Source organism: Coccinella septempunctata, chromosome 2, assembly GCF_907165205.1.
Source record: "Coccinella septempunctata chromosome 2, icCocSept1.1, whole genome shotgun sequence".
In the NCBI taxonomy this organism is placed as follows: domain Eukaryota; kingdom Metazoa; phylum Arthropoda; class Insecta; order Coleoptera; family Coccinellidae; genus Coccinella; species Coccinella septempunctata.
Window position 1 is genome coordinate 44,925,909 of NC_058190.1, and position 2,822 is coordinate 44,928,730.

General features: G+C 37.6%; 1 protein-coding gene across 1 annotated transcript; it reads left to right on the top strand.

Annotated features, from left to right (window-relative positions):
• The first annotated feature begins 440 nt into the window (after positions 1–440).
• LOC123307587 lies at positions 441–1,190 on the top strand. The gene is made up of 2 exons (XM_044889956.1): positions 441–601; positions 917–1,190. The coding sequence occupies exons 1-2, from the start codon at positions 550–552 to the stop codon at positions 1,165–1,167; spliced, it is 303 nt and encodes a 100-aa protein (XP_044745891.1). The 5' UTR covers positions 441–549; the 3' UTR covers positions 1,168–1,190.
• Positions 1,191–2,822: the final 1,632 nt, after the last annotated feature.

A 2,822-nucleotide genomic window follows, 5' to 3' on the forward strand; every position in this document is an offset into this window, starting at 1 on the left:
TCTCGAAGGAATTAACGGATGATTACAATAATGATAAATTATTCAACAAAAATCATCTTGCATCAATGGACGTTGAAAGAATTAAAGGAAATTTAAAGGAGAAATCAAATGAGCTGACCTATTTCGAAGCAAATATAGAACCTCATATGATCTGTTGTGCTTACCTGGAGATATTTTGCACATTGAAAAAAAATCTACTTTCTTTGTCCTACTCTCCCTAAATTACACGATGTTGTCTAAAAATAGTCATTTATCAGAGTAATTAACCTGAGCCACATTTCTTTATATACATATTCACAAATTCCGTCATCATATCTGCAAATATCCTTCGAAATTGTTCCTTAGCAATATCATTTAATCTTGCATGAATTTAAAAAACGGTTATGAGGTAATTTTCTTAATATCCCATTTACTGTTATCGACTAAAAAAGAAAGTTATCTCCTTAATTCTTCAACAGCCCATTTATTCAAACCGTCCTATTGGTTACTGGTAAATACTCATAACTATAAAAGAATCCTGCTAAGTTTGGTTGTGTATTCCGATCCAAAATGTCGAAAATAATATTCGCATTATTGGTACTCATCAGTGTTGTCAGTTACGGTAAGAGATTTTCAACCTTCAACTTCTTGTGTTTCTGTTCTTACAAAGTGCTATACTTATATTCGATCTACTAACTAGCTTCAGGTTTGATTAAACAAAAATTGAAAAGCAAAATAATAAAAAAGAATTTATTGGTATTTATATGTACTAGATACCAGAGCTCATTTCTTTTATAGCTTTTTATTGTACAGTTCTATGTTATTAATATTCTTTTCTTTATATGCCCATACTACATTTGGAAGTAGTGATGTTACCAGCTATTTTCTTTTCTTAACTTAATACAAACATTTTTTCTAATGATATTGTCTCTTCAAGGTACCAGCCTAACATGCTACGAATGTGACACAGACGCGAGAGTCGATTGTAAAAATCCAAAGACGGATTCTTGTCGAAACGACCAAGAAAAGTGCGCAACTTTAGCAATACCAGATCAGAAATATTACTTCAAAGGTTGCATGAAGGAGAAAAAATCCCTATGTGAAAAAAAGAATAAAAAGGGCGAAAAGAAGTTTCCAATATGCGAATTCTGCGATAAAGATAACTGTAATTCCAAAAAGTTCGAATAAAATTTGAAATGATAGCCTAAAAATTGATTTCACTCATTGGTTTCAGTTACTTTTTTTGTTAGTACAGATGATAAAACAGAACCCACTCTGTATATATGGTTGAAAAATTATTGTTTCTTATCCTGATTCAAACAAATGTTTTCCAAAAACTTCCTTCGAATAATTTCATTATAATACTGGGGTATATATACGCTTAGTATATACTTGACCTCTCATCTGTAGCCAATTCAGAGATGTTTTCAAGGGTCATTCATTCATCGCTGTACCTCGTTACCGAGAATAAACCTACAAAAAGATTGAACAAAAAAATCGGTACTATCAAACCCTAATTTCCTAGGTCTACTTGGGACTGTGTGCCCTCCTGTGACTGAAGAGACCCAGCCGAGATCTACAGATCCTTCCACACTCCGGGCATCGATAGTCCCCAACCAGATCTGGCCGCCGCTGTATTCTTCTCGAGTCTCCAGTATAACTATGGACCAAAGACCTCCACTGTGATCTATCTAACGCTAGTTGTTCCCAGTTACGATTGGCATCGACTGATTTTTAAGGATTGATGCTGTATATCTTCAAACCCCTTATACTGGCCTCCTGGTTTCCGAGCTCCCTCTGTGAATTTGCCATACAGAGCTATTTTGGGAAGTCTTGTGTCTTGCATCCTCAGAATGTGGCTGCTCCATCTGAGTCGGGCTCTCGTTACTTGAGTCTCAATTGTTGTACAACTCGCGCGCTACAAGACTTCTGCATTTGAAACTTTGTGAAACCATCTGATGTGCATTATTTGTCTTATATGACATTGTTGCGTTTGTTCAAGCTGTTTAATATGTCTTCTTTAGGGTGTACAGCTTTCGCTTCCGTAAAGAAGCGTTAGGAAGACCACTGCTTTGTAAACAGCTGTCTTGGTCTTCAGATTGAGGTTGTGATTTTGAAATACTCTGTTCTTTAGCTTCCAGAATGCCCGTTGTGTATTTCCGTGTCCAGGTTAGGCCTAGTATTTATGAAGCTTCCCAAGTATTTGAACTGCTCCACCTGTTCTAGAGTTACATATCCTCCAGTCTGATATCTGTTTGAATGCTTTCTGGCGAACAAACCAGCATTTTGGTTTTGTAAATATTGAGTCTAAGGCCCAAAGCTCCGTATATATGTCTATAGGTGTCCAACATTATCTGTAGATCCTCTGAGCTGCTAGCGATAAGTGCGCAGTCGTCTGCATATTGAAGTTCCGTGATGAACTTGGTACGGGTTTTTGCTCTGAGGCGCTCCAGGTTAAACAGGCTATTCCGACACCTCTTACAGGCATACTCATGTCAGCAATTATCGAGACGGCTATGGCGAAATTATTGAACAGTAAAGGCGCTAACATGCATCCTTGTTTTATTCCAGAGTTGGTTGAGAAATGGTCGGTTGTAGAGCCATTATCTGTATTCTAGCGGTGTTGTTGGTAGGGAGGCTTTAACACACGGCTGAGAATCTTTCGGGTACTCCAAGTAGTCCCATGATTTTCCATAGGGCTCTCCGAATCACCGAGTCGAAGGCCTTACTTCATCTTCAAATTGTCAGATTAAGAAACCCCATCCCCCTGATTCGTGTCCAGATTAATGGGTCAACACGTCTGCAACATCAATATCAACCATCTGACTGAAAATCTGACACGC